At 38.3% G+C, this 18,491-nt stretch overlaps 1 protein-coding gene across 1 annotated transcript in view; it reads right to left on the bottom strand.

The window, feature by feature from the left end:
* Nucleotides 1–18,491, bottom strand: part of gas8 (growth arrest-specific 8) — a 43,659-nt gene that overhangs the window by 9,528 nt on the left and 15,640 nt on the right. The window contains exons 6-10 of the mRNA XM_072279761.1: nucleotides 16,232–16,437; nucleotides 15,003–15,170; nucleotides 9,937–10,023; nucleotides 6,282–6,491; nucleotides 2,083–2,148 (exon numbers count right to left, since the gene is read on the bottom strand). Coding sequence (XP_072135862.1) covers nucleotides 2,083–2,148; nucleotides 6,282–6,491; nucleotides 9,937–10,023; nucleotides 15,003–15,170; nucleotides 16,232–16,437 — 737 coding nt within the window. The remainder of the gene's footprint in view (nucleotides 1–2,082; nucleotides 2,149–6,281; nucleotides 6,492–9,936; nucleotides 10,024–15,002; nucleotides 15,171–16,231; nucleotides 16,438–18,491) is intronic.

Raw genomic sequence — 18,491 nt, 5'->3', positions numbered from 1 at the left:
AGTTAAAGGGAACAGTGGAGGTCAAGCTGAGGTCTGGAATACCAAGAAAACTTTCTGAGAGAACTGCTCGTAGGATTGCTAGAAAGGCAAATCAAAACCCTCATTTGACTGCAAAAGACCTTCAGGAAGATCTAGCAGACTCTGGAGTGGTGGTGCACTGTTCTACTGTGCAGCGACAAGTGCACAAATATGACCTTCACGAAAGAGTCATCAGAAGAAAACCTTTCCTGCGAACTCACCACAAAATTCACCATCAAAAGTTTGCAAAGGAACATCTAAACAAGCCTGATGCGTTTTGGAAACAAGTCCTGTGGACTGATGAAGTTAAAATAGCATTTTTTGGCCGCAATGAGCAAAGGTATGTTTGGAGAAAAAAGAGTGCAGAGTTTCATGAAAAGGACACCTCTCCAACTGTTTAGCACGGGGATGGATCGATCTTGCTTTGAGCTTGTGTTGCAGCCAGTGGCACGGGGAACATTTCACTGGTAGAGGGAAGAATGAATTCAATTAAATACCAGCAAATTCTGGAAGCAAACATCACACTGTATGTAAAAAAGATGAAGATGAAAGGAGCATGGCTTCTACAACAGGATAATGATCCTAAACACACCTCAATATCCACAATGGACTACCTCAAGAGGCCCAAGCTGAAGGTTTTACCATGGCCCTCACAGTCCCCCGACCTAAACATCATCAAAACTCTGTGGATAGACCTCAAAAGAGCAGTGCATGCAATGCGGCCCAAGAATCTCACAGAATTAGAAGCCTTTTGCAAGGAAGAATGGGCGAAAATCCCCCAAACAAGAATTGAAAGACTCTTAGCTGGCTACAGAAAGCGTTTACAAGCTGTGATACTTGCCAAAGGGGGTGTTACTATGTACTGACCATGCAGGGTGCCCAAACTTTTGCTTTGGGCCCTTTTCCTTTTTTGTTATTTTAAAACTATATAGGATCGAATTAAAAAAGTAATCTTGTTTAAAATATTAAAGAAATGTGTCATCTTTAACTTTATGCCTTTTGGAAATCAGGTCACCTTTTACTCACTTAGCTATTCACGGTAACAGAAATTTTGAACGGGGTGCCCAAACCTTTGCATGCCTCTGTATTTCTGCCGATAACTTCGGTTATTTTTTGTCAATATGTCACTGGCTACACATCGAGGAAATGGAAGGAATCCAAAAAATGAAGGATAGATCTGTATGGAAAACCATGGTCACCAAAGTCTGCATCGGATATGGTACCTAGACATGTCACTGAGCAATTACTGCAGTACCAGTCATTATTTATAACAGAGAGTTTGCCACAGGGATTCTCTGACAAAATATCCTAAGCAAAGTCTTTTTTAACAAAATAGAGGAATAATAAACCTTCATTAAATTTTGTAGACTAGTAAGATCTACAGTTTAATTTGATCTGGAACCATCACAGCACAACTCTGCACATCACAGTAATCAGCCTCTCGTCCATGGATTCTGGTTATACCTCACTACCTTGGTAAAGCACCAATATAATCAAAGACTCCACCTACCCTCTCCCCTTTCTCATTGGGCAGAATATACAAAAGCCTGAAAGCACACACCACCAGGCTCAAGGACAGCTTCTATCCCACGATCATAAGACTATTGAACAGTCCGCTAATAATGATCAGATGGACTCCTGAGCTTGAAATCTGCTTTGTTATGGCCTTGCCCCTTACTGTCTGCCTGCACTGTACTTTCACTGTAACTGTAACACTTTATTCTGCATACTGCTTTATTATATTCCTTTGTATTAACTCAATGCACATCTGTAATGAAATAATCAATATGGATAGCATGCAAACCGAATTTTTCACTGTACCTCGGTATGTGACATTAATAATAAACCAAACTATCCAATTTTTTTAATCCAGTATCCAAAAATCTGCCCTGCATCTGGCCGTGTATTCAAAGACAGTGCAACGATTTAAAGGGACAGAGGAAGGGAAAAGTCTTACTGAAATACCAGTTGTTACAGAATGAATTTTCTAGTTTTGAATACATGAAGCAAGATACCAGCACCCCACAAATAATGCAATTATTGAACATTTAATTTATAACTTACCTTACAAACACGAGCCAATTCATACTGTAAGTCCTTGATTACATTGTTCTTCGAGTCCAGAACATCCTGAGAGAGAACCAAACAGGTAAATCAGCTTGAGGCAATATTCAATATTCAGAATCTGAAACAGCGACTAGAAACATAAACATAGGTATATGGATCTGAAATAACAGGTATGTAATTAAAGATTACGCTCTATCCAGTAAGTGTGTGTGGCCTGCGTCGGTCGTGGTCGACCATGGGTACTGCGCCGCTGGTAGTCACTGGTTTGTCGAGCAGCGTCGACTGTGGCTATTGAGGCCGATTCTGGAACGGCAGGCTCTGCCACAGTTGCTGCGAGTGTAGGACGTCGTGGAATTGTTGGTCCTTAAAGCAAAGCTGGGGTCTACCAACGTTCCTCTTGCCTGTTGCTAGTTTTCCATAGAGGATGTCCTTTGGCAGTCCACCATCCTTCATATGACGGACGTGGCCCAGCCAGCGCAGTCTGCATTGTCTTAAAAGCGTGAACATTGTGGCAAGTCCAGCACAGGAGAGGACCTCAGAGTTTGGGACTTTGTCTCTCCAGGTGATGCTGAGGATGCAGCGAAGGCTGTGCCGGTGAAAACTATTGAGTTTCCTCTCCTGCTTGGAGTAGATGGTCCAAGTCTCGCTACCATACAGGAGAGTGCTGATAACGCGTGCATTGTACACAGCAGTCTTGGTCTTTGTAGTGAGTTTCGGATTCTCCCAGATCCGTGAGGAGAGTCGAGCAAGGATCGATACTGCTTTGCCGATACACCTATTGATTTCAGCATCAAGGGAGAGAGTGTCGCTAACGGTCGACCCCAAGTATGTGAACTCGTGGACCACTTCTAGATCGTAATTGGCGATGGTAATGACAGGTGTCTCCACTACATTCTGGGCAAGGACATTTGTTTTCTTTAGGCTGATGGTAAGCCCGAAGTCCTTGCATGCCTTAGAGAAGCGGTCCGTGAGAATTTGTAGTTACTATTTGCTGTGTGAGGTTATAGCAGCGTCATTGGCAAAGAGCATGTCACGTATTACAGACCTTTCACACCTTTGTTCTTGCTCTCAGGCACGCAGGGTTGAACAGCCGCCCATCAGACCTGGTGTGCACGTAGATGCCTTCTGTCGACATCCCAAACACATGCTTTAATAGCAGAGAGAAGAAGATGCCGAATAATGTTGAGGCCAACACGCATCCTTGTTTGACTCCACTAGGAATAGCGAAGGCTTCTGATGAGCTGCTATCATACTGAAAATGTTGTTGCTAGCTCAGCCATTGAGGTCATCGATTGCCTATCAGTCATGGATGAACTCGACTCTGAACCAACCATTGAGGACCTCAGCAAGGCAATTGACAGTTTGGCCCCAGGGAAAGCTCCTGATGGGATTCCTCCAGACCTGATCAAACACTGCAAGCGCTCACTCCTCCAAACTTTACACAAGGTCCTCCGTCAGTGCTGGAAGGAAGGAGCCATACCACAGGATATGCACGACTCCAAAATCATCACTTTGTACAAGAACAAGGATGATAGGAGCAACTGCAACAACGACAGGGGTATCTCCCTCCTGAGTATTGTCGGCAAGGTCTTTGCCCGTGTAACTCTGGCACGTCTACAAACTCTGGCAGAACGGGTCTACCCTGAGTCCCAGTGTGGTTTTCGCACAATGAGGTCAACTGTCGACATGGTTTTCTCACTCTGTCAACTGCAAGAGAAGTGCAGGGAACAACAGAAACCCCTCTAAGTCGCTTTCATCAACTTGACCAAGACATTCGACCATGTCATCAGGGATGGGCTCATTCAGGTTCTCCTCAAGATCGGCTGTCCCCCGAAACTCCAAAGTATCATCAAGTCATTCCATGACGACATGAGGGCTACTGTTCAGTATGATGGCAGCTCATTAGAAACCAGTAAGTAATGTAACACAAAATACACTCATTCACAAGGAACAATAAAAGTTACATTAAACATAAATTACTCCAGCATTTTTGTGTGTTGCTCTAGAAAGTACTTAAGATACTTTTTAAAATGTTCTTGTTTCAAACACCTCTGAATGCACACAGTCCAAATAACCCTAACCAGAATCTTGTTTGTCTTATTATTTGTCTTAGACCACATTCCACAGAAATATCTTCCAATTCACCTACCTAGCCATGAACTTCAATTGAATACATTGTGCAAATTTAGTTCCAAAAACAATACTTGATTTCTCAGTAATCTTCATTGACTTGCAAGATGTAGTTTGAGATATTCTAAGCAAAATGTGAGCACTGAATGTCTGCCCGATGGCCTTGGGTGTGGGGTTTGGGGGAGGAACCAAGCTAGCCTTAAGGGTTTCAATGGATTATTTTCTATTTAGAACCATAGAACATTATTTGTCAAGTAATCTCTCCTATCCTCCATCTCTTTATGATCACACTTCCCTTCGTGCCTTTCTTTTATCTTTAAAAGCTCTTTTATCTCAAATTTCATCCTGTTCTGATGAAAGATTATCAACCTGTAACATTTACTCAATAAGTACAGTTAATGTCAGAGAAATGTATACAATATACATCCTGAAATGCTTCATTTTCTAAAGATGCTGCCAAACCCAACACCGTTTTCCATTTATATTTTAGATTTCCAGCATCTGCAATATTCTGTTTTAACATGATTTTAATATGTTGATATCTCACAAATAAATTCTTTATCTTCAGTTTGTTCATGGAATCTTGCCAAAGGCAAAGGATTCTGGTTAATTAGGGTACATGGAAACAAGTATATTTTGACCCAATTAAGCAGTTGCCCAATTAGAGTCACAAAGTCATAGAAAAGTACAGCACAGAAACAGGCCCTTTGGTCCATCTAGTCCATGCCAAACCATTTAGAATGCCTAGTCCCAGCAACCTGCACATCCATACCCCTACCATCTATGTACCTATCCAAACTTCTCTTAAACGTTGAAATTGAGCTCACATGCACCAACTGCACTAGCAGCTCGTTCCACACTCTCACCATTCCCTGTAACTCAGGTTCTCCAGTCCGGTAACATCCTTGTAAATTTTCACTGTACTCTTTCAAACTTATTTACATCTTTCCTCTAGGTAGGTGACCAAAACTGCACACAACACTGCAAGTTAGGCCTCACCAATGTCTTTTGCAACTTCAACAGAACATCCCATCTCCTGGACTCTATACTTTGATTTATGAAGGCCAATGTGCCAAAAGCTTTCTTTACAATCCTTTCTATCTGTGACACCAGCTTCAATGAACTATGGACCCATATTCCCAGATCCCTTTGTTCTACTGCACCCCTCAAAGCCGTACCGCTCACTGTGTAACACCCACCCCGGTTGGTCCTACCAAAATTAGTCAAAGTTTCATGGAAACTGTTAAAAAGGTATAAAAAAGACAAACTGAGTCACAAATTATATGTTTAAATGAAATACAGAATAAATTAGAATACTAACAATACTGCTACAGTACTATAAAACTGTGTATTAGTTCCTAATAGTTATTGATGGAGGAATTCATCCAGTGTATGCTGCCATGTTCTTTTGATTGACTGTAAATTAACAAAATCAGCAGATACCTAGTGTAGATAATGGACTGCCTTCGTTCAATACTATCGACAATTGCATCCTCCAACTCTTCACTTTCATTGTAACATTCAAGATTATTGTCTGTATCTTCAAAGTCTTTATAGTTTCTAACTTGCTGAAGTAGTGAAATTGTTTCATTTCACTCCTGGCCATTTCTGGCTTCTCCAAGCCTGAATGCTTGAAACTGCAGTGAGGAAAACAGTTCTGAATTGTATTATTCATCAACTATCAGTGACAAAATCACTGCTTTTTGAGCATTAGCACACACAATTGATGCTATTTAAAAACTGTTCACTCTAAGCACAGGGTAGTATCTAATGGCTATGCACATGCACGCTAATTGAAAGTGTTTGGCAACAGTCTCCTGCTCCAAGTAAGTGATGTAGTGTTCCTCATTAACAAAAGGAACCCCGGCTATCTTCTTGATTAGCTTTAGTTCTTTAAGAGTTGTCCCAAATAAGCAGCTGCCCTGATTAACTAAGGCTCCAATTAACCAGAATCCACTGTGGTTTGTACCTGATAATCACATTTTGTTGGCATTAAGAAATTTCCCAGTGAGATGGGTATTGTTCCCATACCAACTACAAGAATAAACGAGAAGGATTAGTATTACCTCCAGTTTGCGAGTGATCATAGTGAGTGCAGTTGGGTCAAGGTTGGAAGCAGCAAGCACCTCGTTCAGTTGTGCTTCTTTTTTCTCCAAGCAGTCTGACAGCACATTAAGTTTTTGTTCAAGAATAATATTCTTCAAACCTGTCTTCTGCTGAACCTCCTGAATGGCCTTTTCAAACTTGTTGTACAGCTGATCTCGCTCTTCTTGAACCTCAATGCAAAATAATACTTAAAGCATGATAAAGGTAGTAATTTATGCTGATATGAATCAACCATGTTAGTTCTGCTGAAAGTATGCCACATTCCAATTGGTTGAACGGATATTGGAAAGCATTTGAAAACTTAACTTCTTATGTAAAATAAACATTTTTCCCTTCCTCGAATTAGTTTATTTCTTGTAGTTATCTGACAGTATTATTACATCCAGTTCTTGTTAACTATATATTTCAGAAGCAATTCAGATTTAGATATAGAACATAGAAGAGTACAGGTCCTTCGATCCACAATGTAGTGCCGATCTTATAACCTACTCCATCGCTTCTTTTCCACATAGCCCTCAATTTTCATTCATCCATGTGCCACTAAGAGTCCTTTAAATGTCTCTAATGTACTACCACCCTCAGCAGCATGTTCCAAGCACTCACCACGCTTTGGGTATAAACCTACATCTGACTCACCCCCATATTTCCCTCCAATCACCTTAAAATTATGTTCTCTTGTGTTAGCCATTTTCACCCTGGGAAAAAGGTGTAGGCTGTCCACTCTATGCCTGTTATCATCTTATACATATCTATCAAGTCACCTCTCATCGCCCTTTGCCACAAAGAGCCCTAGCTTACTCAGCCTGTCCGCATAAGACATCATTTTTAATCCAGGCAGCACCCTGGCAAGTTTCCTCTTTTACCCCTGATCGGTCCTACCCTCAGTCTAAATCTTCCACAAACTTCATATGAGGTGACAGAAATGAATACAACACTCTGAGTTTTACAAAGCTGCAAAATTACGTCACAGCTGCTAAACTAACAATTTCCCCTGAAACATCTTCATATTATTCCTCAGTTAATTTTGTTTCCATTGCCTCTGTCTGGTATTAGAGGAAGCTTCTGCTGCTTCTTGATTTTCCTCTTCCGCAACACCACACCATACATCTTCCTAACCACCCTACCAACTTGCACGGCAACTTTGAGAAACCTACAGATGTAGATCACAAGTCCTCCACATGGCTAAGAATCCTGCCATTCATCCTATACTCTGCCTTCAAGTTCTACCTTCCAAAGTATATCATGTTACACTTTTTCAGATTGGACTCCATCTGCTGCCTCTCAACCCAGCTCTGCATTCCATAAATGTCCCTTTGATGACCTTCTGCAAACTTACTAACCACACTTCCACTTCCTCATTCAAGGCATATATAAAAATCACAAAGAGCAATGGTCCTAGAACAGATTACTGTGGAACACTAATGGTCACCAACCTCCAAGTGAATACACTTCATCTACTACCACTCTCTGTCTTCTATGGGCAAGCCAATTTTGAATCCACGCATCCAAGTTTCCCTGGATCTATTGTCTCATGACTTTCTAAATGAGCCTACCATGGTGAACCTTGTTGAATACCTTACTAAAATCCATATACAACATATCCACTGCTTTTCCTTCATCAATTTGTTTTGTCATTTCCTTGAAGAATTCAATCCGACTAGTGAGGCATGCTCATAAATCCTGCCTCTAAAAACCTTCTCCAATAATTTACCCATCACTGATGAAAGACTCACTGTTCTATAAATCCCAGGATCATCTCTATTACCTTTTATGAACAAAAGAATAACATTTGCTACCCCCACCAATCTTCTGGTACTATTCCTGTGGACAGTGAAGACTCAAAGATCATCACCACAGGTGTAGTAATCTCTTCCTTTGCTTTCTGTAATAACCTAGGACATATCCCACCCGGCCCTGGAGACTTGTCTGTCCTAATGTTTTCAAAAGTTCCAGCACGTACTCTTTCTTAATGTTAAAATGTTCCAGCGTATCTGTCTGCTTTAGGCTGTCCTCACATTCACAAAGGTCCCTCTCGCTGACGAATACTGAAACGAAGTATTCATTAAGGACTTCCTCCAACTCCAAGCATGTTTCCTCTTTTATTCCTGACTGTGTAGAATGTGTAGAACACCTCGAGGTTTTCATTAATCCTACTCATCAAGGCTTTCGTACATCCTCTTCTAGCTCTCCTTGGTTCCTTCTTAAGCTCCCTTATAACTCTCAAGAGCCTTGTCTGATCCTTGCTTCCTAGACCGTAAGTATGCTCCTTTCTCGTTTTTGACTACAACCATGGACTCACTTTCAAGGACTGTATTTCTCATGTTCTCAATATTTATTATTATTACTATTATTATTATTATTTTTCTCTTGTATTTGCAGTTTGTTGTTTTTTGCACATTGGTTATTTGTCCATCCTGGTGGGTGCGGTCTTTAATTGATTCTATTGTGTTTCTTGGATTTACTGTGTATGTCTGCAAGAAAATGTCTCAGAGTTGTACATGGTAACATATATACATACTTTAATAATAAACTTATTTTGAACTTTGAACACATTCCACAAGACTTACCTTGCTTACCATCCTTTCCCTGCGTCAATGGAATACAGTTTGAATAGTCTTGCTGAAAAAGTGACTGTGAGGTCACTTTTCCAAGAGAGTACAATGTCGGTATAAAGTATAATGTGAATTTACTACACATAATTAATTATATTTTTTTCATATCCTTTTCATAGACTATAATTAGGCTATCACCTATCCTAACCCTCTTTATCAAAATAATCATCTTTATTTCTGTTAATGTTTCTTGTTTAACTTGTTCACCAGTACATTTACTCGGAAAACATTTCATATTTATTTCATTTCACTATTGAAACTAAAGATCAGAATTATTATCATCATTATTATCACTTTATTACTAATGATTACCTCTGATCTTGAACTTTAAATTTCACTTACGTCTCTCCTAATTCAAGACTGGTGATGGGCATCTGCACAGGTTTAACATTACAACAAAACTCAAAACTATCCTGACCAAACGGAACCCAAGAGCAAGGATTTTTAATTTTTTTGATGCCCTAACCAAACCACACTCAAATTGTTGGATCCCATCAAACTCAGGTTGGAAATCAGGCTCTAAATAAAGTACTCACACATTTATTTTATAAAGCTTGAAAGGACTTGACACTAAGACTATTTGAATTTTTGATGCTAACAATATATAATTAGGACCCTTAAGACTCAGGTCAGGTTGCTAAACTGTAATTTGCTTTGTATGGATATCAAGCAAAATGAAATTAAAGAGAGTAAATACAGCTGAGGTAAAGAACAACTATAAGCTAACTGGATCAGGAAAATGTTCAAGGAGCTGAGTAACTTACTCCTGTTCCTAAACTCTGGTTTCAGTACACTTCTTGTCATCTTGTCATACAACCACTGACAATGCAATTTCTCAAAATGACATCTGATAATAAAGCACATGATTTTTAAACAAATATGATAACCCCTGTACTTTTAATAAAGTTCTTCTTCCGGTGTGCAGGGCTGTGGCTGTGTTTTCATCATTGGCATTTTAGACTCCACCAGCTATATTTCAATAAGTAACTTTATAGTGACCAACCTTGCAAAAGCGCTGCTCCAGTACTTCATATTCCCACCTGAATTGCTTCATTTCTTTATCCAACATTTTAAGCTTTGCTCTAGCTCGCTGCAAGAAAAAAATCAATTAATTCAATTGTTAAATTCTGTGTTCTTTACCAGTGGCTTGTGCCTTCTACCTTTACTCTGAAGTCAAGGGACGGGTCAACCAGAACTCAGATATTTTAGTAAGTGGTCGCTAATATCACTCTCATATGTATTAACAGTGCATATAATTTTCATCCACAAGATGGAGCTGTGTTACTTCTGGAAAATCTTTAGCTTATATCTAGTACTACGATTCTAACTCAGAAATGGCCTGGAAATCATTCAGTCTTCCAATTTTTTTTATATACCTAAAGTAATTATTGCTCACATTTGTTAAAAACACTAATACATTTTTATTATCCATGAATAAATTGGTTTTAAAAAAGAGCTATTTCTGTAAAACAAATACACACTTTGGTCAAATATTCAAGTATCACAAATGTAAAGTGCTGATAGCCTTCAATTTTTACAAGTCCCATTTAATTCATAAATAGTTTTCAGCACATCCATTTTCAAAAAGGAATCCATGGTATCCTAAGAAGGTTAGTGAAGCAATAGAAGAGCTGAGCCACCAAGTGATGAGTCATGATCCTCTACAACAGCTTATCTACCGTATCACCAAGATCATGAGGGTCACCACTTACCAGAAACTCAAGAAAAATCACAAAAACACCGTGAAACAGCACAGCTATAGAAGATATTTTTTTTAAAGTAGCTCACCTTTTGATTCCTTAAGCCTCTATCCACAAAGTGGTGATGGAAAACACCAAGAGAGGACAAATTAGAGTTACTATATCTGAATCTTGAAACTCCTTACAAAACAACTTTGAGGGCATGCGTTTAGCACACTAACTTCAATCTTTCATTGCTGACCACTATATATTTAGGTTAATCACAAATGACAATTTGCTCATAACATCCTCAACAGTCTTTCTCAACCTTTTTGTCTTGGAGAAACCATTGAAATAATTTTAGGTCTTGGAAACCCTGTGTAAATATTATTCTACCTACAACTCACAGTACGTTAGCATAATCAGTAAGTTGTAGATATGATAATCCAAAAATAATTGTCAATGCTCTTTTGCATACAGAATGAATTTTTAGCTAACTTTTCTTTTAAAAAATAGGTAGTTAAGCTTTTTTGAAATTAATCTAGTTCTTTCTCTTTCATAAATTTTAAAAATTCATAAGGCAAACATACTAAATTTCTGTTAACTAACTGGCTTAAGCCAAAAAGGGATTAATTTTTCTAAAGGCTCAGGAGATTTAATTTAAATAAAGATTGTAAATTGATTTTAATTATTGCTATTTACAACATGAAAATTTATTGATAATTGAATACTAAACTTACTAAAAATCATAAACCAAAGCAATATGAATGAAAATATAGCCTAAAACACAAATTTATACAAGACTTTGAAAAATCATTTTCTTACTAAGTGGCATGATCAGACTCAAATATAGGCCTAGCATGTAAAACCCGTGCTTGTTTTTTGCTGCACAAATACTCAATTATGGGTTGAACTTGAGATGAGCTCATATAGATTTCACCTTCAACTGAAATGAGACAATCTCTATCCTTGCTATTGATGCTTATTAAACAAGACAAGACTTGCTCACACATGCAAGAATTTGAAAATTGCAGCAAAAAGTTCATTGTTTTCCTCTGAATGGCGGGATACTCTTTCACAGAGAGAACTTATCCAGGGGCAGGCAGTAAATCTCATCTTGGGTGCAAGAACAGACTGCATCTCACAAAGTTCTTCCTCTTCTCTCAAAGTCAAGTCCTCAGGCTGAGCAGAAGATTCAGAGAAAGGGTCACTCACTCAGTCATACACCTGTTGAGAGGAAGGAAAATACTACTCACTTTTGTTCTGCAGTTCTTCCAGGCAGTTTTCAATAACACCCGAGACTTTCTGATCCTCCCTCACTCTCAAGCACAAGCAGCAGTGGAAACATTTAAAGGTTTCCTCTTGCAACATGATGGGTTATTTGCAACAAAGAGTCAGTTTCCTTTTAAATCAAAGAATTTTGTAACTTTAACTTTCTCCAGGGCCTTGCAGACATTTGTTCAAATGGTTCATATGATGAAAAATGCCCGCTAAGTAGGCTATTTCTGCAGCCATTCTTCACCTTCAAAGCACTCAGCAAAATCTGGCTTGCTATTTTCTTGAAAGTACTCTTGCAATTCACCTTTCAGCTCAAACACCCTGTTGAGAACTCTTCTTCTGCTAAGCCACCGGATTCCTGTAGGTAGCTGGAGATTGGTGTGCTCTTTATCCAGGTTTTCACACAGTTTTTAAACATTCTCAAGTGAACTGGTCTTTGTTTAATAAAGATAATCATTTTGTAGCATCATCCAGAGCCTTTTTCACTTCATCAAGAGTTTTTGACATCAGCACCTCTCTGTGAAGAAAGCAGTGTGTTGTGAACAATGTCAGGATTTTCTTTATTTTACAAGAGAAACGAAACCTCTCCTGGAGCCAACCATTGATGGGACACCATCAGTACAGATGCCAACACAGTTCCTCTAAGACAGACCTTTTGTTTCCAGATATGAAGACAAAACATTAAATATATCTTGACCTTTGCTCATTTTTTGGCAATTCTTTGCAATAGAAAGTTTTCTTGAATTTCGTCATCATTTACAAATCTTACAAATGCTACATGACATTTTTAGTGAAATCTGTTGCTCATCAACCTTGATAGAGAAGCTGTTGTTTTTCATCACACAAATCCTCATCAGCTTCATGTGACATGTCAGCAATACATCAACTTATCATACTGTTTGAGTGGCCGCCTGCTTGTCTGAACAAAAACCATGCAAGAGCCCATTCTCAAGTTACTATATACAGACAACTGTGCTCTTCTCGCACACAGAGGATGTGCTACATGCTGCAGTCACACTTCACCAGGGCTACAAGGGCTTTTGGGTTAACAGACATTCTGAAGAAAACAATGATCCGCCATCAGAAGCCCCCTTGTGGCATTTACAACACACCTTTGATCATTATCGACGAACACCCTCTCACCACAGTTGAGCAGTTCACCTACCAGGGCAGCATCATCTCCAACGACACTATGGTAGTAGGAACATTGACAATCCACTTGCCAGAGCCAGCAGTGCCTTAAGGTGCCTGCAGAAATATGTGTGGAAGAACCACCAGCTGCATCTGTCCACCAAAATCCAGGTGTACAGGGCTGCCATCATCACAACATTGCCATACGGCTCCGAAGCCTGGGCCTTGTACCGCATGCAAGTCCAGTTGCTCAAGTACTTCCATCAGCACTGCCTCCACTCCATCATGAGTATTAGCTGGCAGGATCGCGACTCCAACAACAAGGTCCTGGAGAAGGCTTAACTTCCAAGCATTGAAGCCACTTTGCTGCTCAAGCAACTCCGCTGGTCAGGCCACATGGACAACTCCAGGTTACCAAAAGCAGTACTCTACAGAGAACTCTCTCAGGGCAAGAGAGATCATGGTACCCCGTACAAGAGGTACAAAGATCAACTTAAGCAGCAGCTCTCTCAGGCAAATATCAAGGTCAACGAGTGGCAGCAGCTGGAGAATGCTGATCCAAGGCACAGCCAAGAATATTGAGGAATCCAGAAGCGTGACTTCTAAAGAGAAGAGGAGACGCAGAAAGGATCCTATGACCCAAACACCTGAATCCCAGCTGTTCCTGTTTCCCTACTGTTCCAGAGTCTGCAGATCCAGAATTGGCCTCTATAGTCACCAACAATAATGCTGTCGCTCCTAAGGATTCTTCTTCCCTCCTGATCTTCACAAGCGAAGAACCAGCCATCATTGAGCATGAAACCTTTTCAATTTCTTGTACTGCATCTTGTCCTAGTATTTTACTCACTATAATTTTACATGCTGGCATTATTAGGTTCTCACCAACTGTGTGACTTTTGCTTTTCTGCATAATAAGTTCTGCAACAAAGTAGCCTAATTTATGTACCCTTTTACTAACTGTGACTTTATTAACAAAAGCTTTACTCTGGTTGTTTTGCAATTCCAATAGCTGTTTAAAATAATCATCACATTTATGTGTCATATGGCTGTGATTTGTAGTTATGTGTCTTTTCAATTTTGCTGGAGCTATTGCTGCATTTGTAAATTGTTTGTCACAGACTAGGCACAATGGAATCAAACAACTTGGATCACCAGTCCATGTAAAACCTATTGATAAGTAGCTTTCATTGTAATGACGGATTTTTTTGTGTCGGTTGTTGCACTCGTGCAGTGAAATGACTCAGAAGAATGCAATTCAAGAATCGCCACATTAGACCATCTAACATCTCTGTACAACACAGGGGTTAATAAAATATAAAAATAGGCGAGTCTATTCAATGCTCATAAAACGCAGTTGATGCTCCTCCTCCCGTTCGTGCAATACAGCATTCACCAATTACCACAGCCTCCCCTATCTTGCGTCAAAAAACTAAGAATTGGACTCAACCAAATAAACACAGTCCTACAATGCACTACCATACTGGGCTGAGAGGCTTCTAACAAGATTGCTCACTGCCCACCACTGTGAGCACTAGCATTGCGCAAAGTTAAAAAAACGATATATTTTTTTAAATCACGATCTCTTGTGGAACCCTGAGCGACCTTTCACGGAACCCCGGTTGAGAAACCCTGGTTACAGAAAATAAAATATGACATTGTAATATTTTATACATATGGACTTGAAATATTTTCAAGAATTTCACAAATAACAACTTGTTCTGTTATCATCTTGTAAAATTATAACCTGAATTATAATTCAGTATTTGTGTTGTGATATTTATGTTGATATTGTGATAATATTCCCTGGATTTAGTAGAGCAGTATGAGAAATATTAAATTACAATTCATTATAATATACAGATAGATTGGATAAAATAAATATTGGTTCAAAACTCAGTATCATAATCATAATTATTTCCTTAAATCAATTACAGAAATTGACAAACTAGTATACAAATTGCCAAGTTACCAAAAAACTTACTGTAAGGAAACCTTTATCCTGCTCATAATTAGCCAAAAGTTTGGTAAGTCTTGCCACCTCTTCCCGTGCCTTCTGAAGGGGCTCTGTCAGATGTTTGTTCTGAATGCGAAGGTCTGCCATTTCATTCTCCATTCGTTCTTCTTTTGCTTTCATTTCTTCCACTTGTTCCTGAAGAACGAGAACAAAATCTGATCATCCCATCTCCCCACTGCTCAGTGAAAGAACAGCAATTTTGTTGCAGCAAGTAACACGCAAGAAACATAATTTACAATTGTGTATCCAGATGAACATTAATATTTATCACACAGTATGAATATGAGGAATTTTTAAATAGTGCAGAAAATGATATATTTGGTCTATTTCGTTCAGCACCCAAGACCTTGCCATTACTTTACTATCTTCGGGTCAAATCAATGGAACTCTGTGCCAAATAGCATTTTGAGAATATGTACACCATATGTACTGATCTGGTTCTTTGCCACTTTCTCCAGGGAAATTAAGAGTAGGCATTAAATGTTGATCTTGCTAGCAAAAGCACAATCATTTGATGGAACTTAAAAAATCTTCATACATTTAGATGCAAGGTAGCTCTCTTATAATGAACCTTTACAATAAGAAGTAACACTTAGATTAAGGTAAATGCATGAAATAAATATGGTTCAGAGATTACATCTTTCTTTTTTGGTAAAATCTATATTTTATCTATGTTCAGTGAGTGATCAAGTGATCAATATTGGAGATAACCTGCAATATTGCTATACTTCCTCAACACGCCTTGCTTACATTCTTCTGAAGGGTAGAACGGAAGAAATTTACTGAGTACCTTTTGTGCAAAAATGCAAAGATCAGAAGCCTTTGATTGACAATGTCTCATATCCAACCCTCAATAAAAAGCTCTCTGTTTCTCAGAGTTGATTGCTTTCCAATGGAAAATTAACAAAAATAAATGGATTTATGCCTTAGAAACCTAAAGTTGTGTCAAGACTATCTAACCCCATTTTTCATGGGTGCTAACAGCCACCATGAAGAAGATATGACATCAAATTGAACTTGATTTGAAGTCAGATCCAAGAATGGATAAGACAGTATACAAATACATCCAGCTGTCAGTTTCTGGCAGAAATTAAGCTCTTATGTCACTCAGCAAAGTGTGCAAAAGTTTTAATTTTACTTGTAACCATGTACAATCATCTACAGTAAATCCGTTTAATGATGGGAAAACCCCTAACCTTCAATGAATTAATGAGTGCCAAGTTGTTAAGAGTGATGTCATTGTAGTAATTTTTAATATCACTGAAAGCTTTTTCATGATTTTTCATCAATGCGTTGATCTGACTATTCTTTCTCTCTTCAATTTCATGAATCTCTGTTTTTCTTTTCAATTCCATCTCTTCACGCAGCATGTCCATCTTCTTCTGATACTTGGCTTCGATATCTAGTATGAAATCATGGTTAAAAAATTTTCTGACAAAACAAAATTTTCATTTTTTTCCACTGAGAAACTATAATTCAATGACATATGTTAGATCTTAATGCTCTAAATTTCTGAGGTTCAGGAGAGTGAAACTTGGGCAGACCTCTCTAAAAGCGTCAACAATTTGATAGGATTGAAGGCAATCAATTTAGTTACAATAACAGCAATGATTTTCTTTATAAACCTCTGAAGAGACTCAATTCCTATTAGAGGCAAGTTACAAGTTTGATTGCTTATCTTTTCATTGGGCAAGTGGCTCCACAATCATAGACACATTCACCCTATTTTTAGAATATGAAGCATGATCATATATCCAAAGTTACTGACAGTGTGAAGCCTGTCTTACCATATTTCTAACAGCAAGATGTGATCCCTTAAAGTGTATATCCTAAAAGTTCCAAAAGCAGTATCTAAAAAATACTCAAATGACAAACTTTCAAATCATGGTTTGCTTTTTATGGACTCTATTTAAAGAGCAGTAGAATCCAGCAAAGTATAGTAATAACACTTGATCTGGAAATCATATGTATAATTTTAAAAAATGTCTGGTTTCTTTAACTAGAAGAACTTTCGCATTCATATTTAGATTCTGCAGTTACTGACAAAGCAGTAATTTCTGCCACTGTTGTCAAAGGAATTGGCCCACAAAGCTCTAGAGATCTGTGGCATTTCTCTGACAATGGTTACTGTCAGACAGCAGCTCAAAGGGATTGCTAGAATTCAGAAACAGAAATGACATCAGATTCACTGTTTTGCCATTCACAATAAGGAATATTCACAGATTGCAAAGCAGCAAGTAAAGCATTTGGAACATTTTACAGAATGAGAAAGACTGAAGCTTAAATATCAGACTAATGAAATATTTTTAAATTTTACTCTAAAATCCATCCAATATGAAATATTTCTCCTAGCTGCAAACCACATTAATTTAATGACATTGAATTAATGATCTGGAATGCTATTGAGAATTTACCTCCACCTAGTGCAACAAAGTGTAAAGTTTTAGGGATTTCTGCAGTAACGATATTTAGCAAGTATCCATTTTTTCTATTTCCAGATGTTCCTTGACAACAGTGGAGAATTTTGAATATCCAGTGGTTACACTTAGTTTTCTAAAGAAATCATGAACATCTCTCAATCACAAAAGATGCACTGAATGCTATTTTTGCTATCATTACAACCACACAATCCAGGTCAAAGATTTGTGTTATTTATATTCAGCATATACTGTATGTAGCTAAACCAAAAGGAATGCCTAACCATAAGCAGGAAGCAATGCTGCAACAAGTAACATCATCATTAAAACATCCAGACTGACTCCAAAAGGGGAAAGAAAATCTAATATTTGACCTTAGCCACTTTAAAAATTTTTTGAGATCATTGCTGTGGTAAACTATGGATTTTATTTACATAGGCATTCAAATATATTAGATTAGCAACTGTGCATGCAATTATTAACAAAATATAAGTATGAGTAACTGCAAATCAGAAACTGGCTAGAAAGTATAAGACAAGAAATGGAAATAAAGGCAAACAACTATAATTGGCAATTTGTGTTTTCCAGGAATCTGTATAGGGGCATCCACTGTTTAATCCTCTCCTGCGTGTTAATGACTTAGAAGTGAAGTATAAAAACATCCAAAAGTTGATCATTTGGGGGATGAGAACAGGAAGGTGACATGAATTGATTAAGTGCATGGATCAAATAGTGTTAAAATAAGTTCAACATTGGGTAAATGTAAGGGCATCTATTCTGGACTGCTCTCCAATTGGACCACCAGCTGAAACTTCACAGATAATGAATGCTACATTTTCTTTTGTCTAAACAATTACTAAAACAGCAACTACAGTCTTTTGCTTGTCATTAGATTCTAATTTTCACATTAAATTGCAACTAACCTGCTTTTGATGGTGCTTCTGAAACCATAATATTAAACTTTAAGTAAACCAGCAACAACCACACAATCAGCCAGGCTGCAGCCACACGTCAGACTCCAACATTTTTGAAATGCTAT

This window comes from Mobula birostris, chromosome 15, assembly GCF_030028105.1.
Source record: "Mobula birostris isolate sMobBir1 chromosome 15, sMobBir1.hap1, whole genome shotgun sequence".
Lineage (NCBI taxonomy): Eukaryota > Metazoa > Chordata > Chondrichthyes > Myliobatiformes > Myliobatidae > Mobula > Mobula birostris.
This window is presented reverse-complemented; position numbering and strand designations above follow the sequence as displayed.